Source organism: Priapulus caudatus, unplaced genomic scaffold (genome assembly GCF_000485595.1).
Source record: "Priapulus caudatus unplaced genomic scaffold, Priapulus_caudatus-5.0.1 Scaffold61, whole genome shotgun sequence".
Lineage (NCBI taxonomy): Eukaryota > Metazoa > Priapulida > Priapulimorpha > Priapulimorphida > Priapulidae > Priapulus > Priapulus caudatus.
This window is the reverse complement of record NW_014577122.1, coordinates 616,192-618,681: the sequence shown is the minus strand read 5'-3', so window position 1 is coordinate 618,681 and position 2,490 is coordinate 616,192. Positions and strand designations below refer to the sequence as shown.

The 2,490-nt window shown below is 38.0% G+C and overlaps 1 protein-coding gene across 1 annotated transcript in view; it reads right to left on the bottom strand.

Moving 5' to 3' along the window:
- Window positions 1-1,348: 1,348 nt before the first annotated feature.
- The window catches only part of LOC106821165 (eukaryotic translation initiation factor 3 subunit G-like), a gene marked incomplete at its 5' end in the record, with an annotated part of 15,623 nt that continues 14,481 nt past the window's right edge, over window positions 1,349-2,490 (bottom strand). Inside the window, 2 exon segments of the mRNA XM_014825858.1 lie at window positions 1,349-1,526; window positions 1,734-1,840. Coding sequence (XP_014681344.1) covers window positions 1,511-1,526; window positions 1,734-1,840 — 123 coding nt within the window.

Here is a 2,490-nt window from a genome sequence, read left to right as displayed (position 1 = left end):
TTAATAAAATTTACAGGATAGGTCAGAAATGGGGTAACTTAGAATTGATGCGATTTTGGTGGTGATCCGGATCCAATTAATTAAATTTTTATGATAGGTCAGAAATGGGGTAACTTAGAATTGATTACATTTTGGTGGTGATCCGGATCCAATTAATTAAATTTTCAGGATAGGTCAGAAATGGGGTAACTTAGAATTGATGAGATTTTGGTGGTGATCCGGATCCAATTAATTAAATTTTTAGGATAGGTCAGAAATGGGGTAACTTAGAATTGATGACATTTTGGTGGTGATCCGGATCCAATTAATTAAATTTCCAGGATAGGTCAGAAATGGGGTAACTTAGAATTGATTACATTTTGGTGGTGATCCGGATCCAATTAATTAAATTTCCAGGATAGGTCAGAAATGGGGTAACTTAGAATTGATTACATTTTGGTGGTGATCCGGATCCAATTAATTAAATTTCCAGGATAGGTCAGAAATGGGGTAACTTAGAATTGATTACATTTTGGTGGTGATCCGGATCCAATTAATTAATTAATTAATAAAATTTTCAGGATACGTCAGAAATCGGGTAACTTAGAATTGATTACATTTTGCTCGTCATCCGGATCCAATTAATTAATAAAATTTTTCACAGTGACAGAATTCAGTTGGCTTGGCAGAGGTCTGTGCTCTCCGAGTGCTCTAGTTCGTATTGAATTAAGCAGGAATAGTTGATTAACAATTGTTTTACATTGTTCAAACTACATGTCATTGTTCGCTCAAAGGTTTTTATGTACATATTATATATTTGGCTTAATATGAAGAGCACATATTTACCTCTTGAAATTAATAAAGGTTGTAATATTTTCCCCCCATTATTTTAATTTGCTTATGTTTTCAACAATTTGCTGCCGATTGCAATCCACACATAAATACTGCATGCCGATTATACGATCAGGAGTCTATCAATAGACTCTTAATAGACTATTTATTCACTTATCAGACTATTGATAGACTCCTGATACGATGTACAAGTATATGCAACTCAATTGCCTAATTCCAGAACTGGAATCTAGCTGCTCTCAGCCATAAGTTTGCCCCAAATGATTGTCGATGCTTGTTTATCATTTCTTGCATAGCAGCCAGCTCACAGAATATGTTACTTTATTTTTGGGCAGTGCTTCGAACACACGCACGCACAGACCAATATTTTTTTAAAGTAAGGTACTACGAAACTTACATATACCTGCAGCACTTTAAATGCCAGACTGACAGTGCCTGAAGGACCTAAATGCCGATATGTCCTTTCAATTCTGGCCACACAACTTTCAGAAACACAAGATAAAACTTGCAACAGAACTTCGGAAAAACAAATTTATTTTTTGTAACTGAAATTCATCTTTATGTGTATAGAGAATGATACCATGGTTTTTAAGGTTTAATAAAAATTTCTGAAAGGTTTTTCGGATTATCCAGTCAAGTGATCCCTCCCGATTATTCCTGCGAGCTGTTTCCATACTTGTTACTGAGTTGAAGGTCTGCAAATAGAAAAATAAACCATAATTAAATATTACATTAGAATTTGAAAATATAACAATGTCACTTCACCATTTAGATTAATCACAGTTTAAATTGTGTGAAACAAAGTCTATCACGTGATGAGAAAATTCACATGATGATACATGAACTTATTGTCATATTCTATCAAAAAATGAAAACAACAAATGTGTAGATTAGAATCTTACTTTGCCCATTCAACATTCAAGATCAAATGATCATAACCGAAGCCTGAAACTCCAGCAATAGCTCTGGCAGCATCCTCGCGACGGTGGAACGTTATGAAGGCAAAGCCCTAAAACAGACAGAAAACTAGACAGAAGGCACTCACAGAGAGTGCATACCTCCGCCAGCGACAGAGCTCGTAGCAGCCGCTCGTTGCTGCTGCTCGCTGACATGTACACACGCGCTGCGCCGGCTGGCTCGCTCGCTGACGCGCTAATATCGATCACACGGACACACTAACTCACTAACACACTACACGAGAGCGATCACATAACCTCCTCCACTCCGTGGGAGGAGGTAATAAGAACTCAGTGCAACACTACACTCTGAGGAACAGCACGTCAGACTGGTCTATATATGGCAATATGCATACAGCACATGAGGCAGCTCATAGACATCAAAGTCTGCATAATTTAACGAGTATACAATAACAACGAGTTTAAATCCTTGGACAGGCTAGAACAGAAGTAGCTTTATACTAAACAAGTGCCGCAGAGCGACTGGGCTCATCTGAGGTCTGTTGCTACGGTTATAAACGTAACATTTCAGTCGTGCGTAGTGACACCTTTGTTAGGCGCAGATATGCAGATACGCAGTTGCGTACACATCATTTCAGCAAACATTTTTTTTATTGCAGAGAGAGAGAGAGCGAGAGAGAGGAAGAAAGAGAGGGGGTGAGAGAGAGAAAGAGAGAGAGAGAGAGAGAGAGAGAGAGAGAGA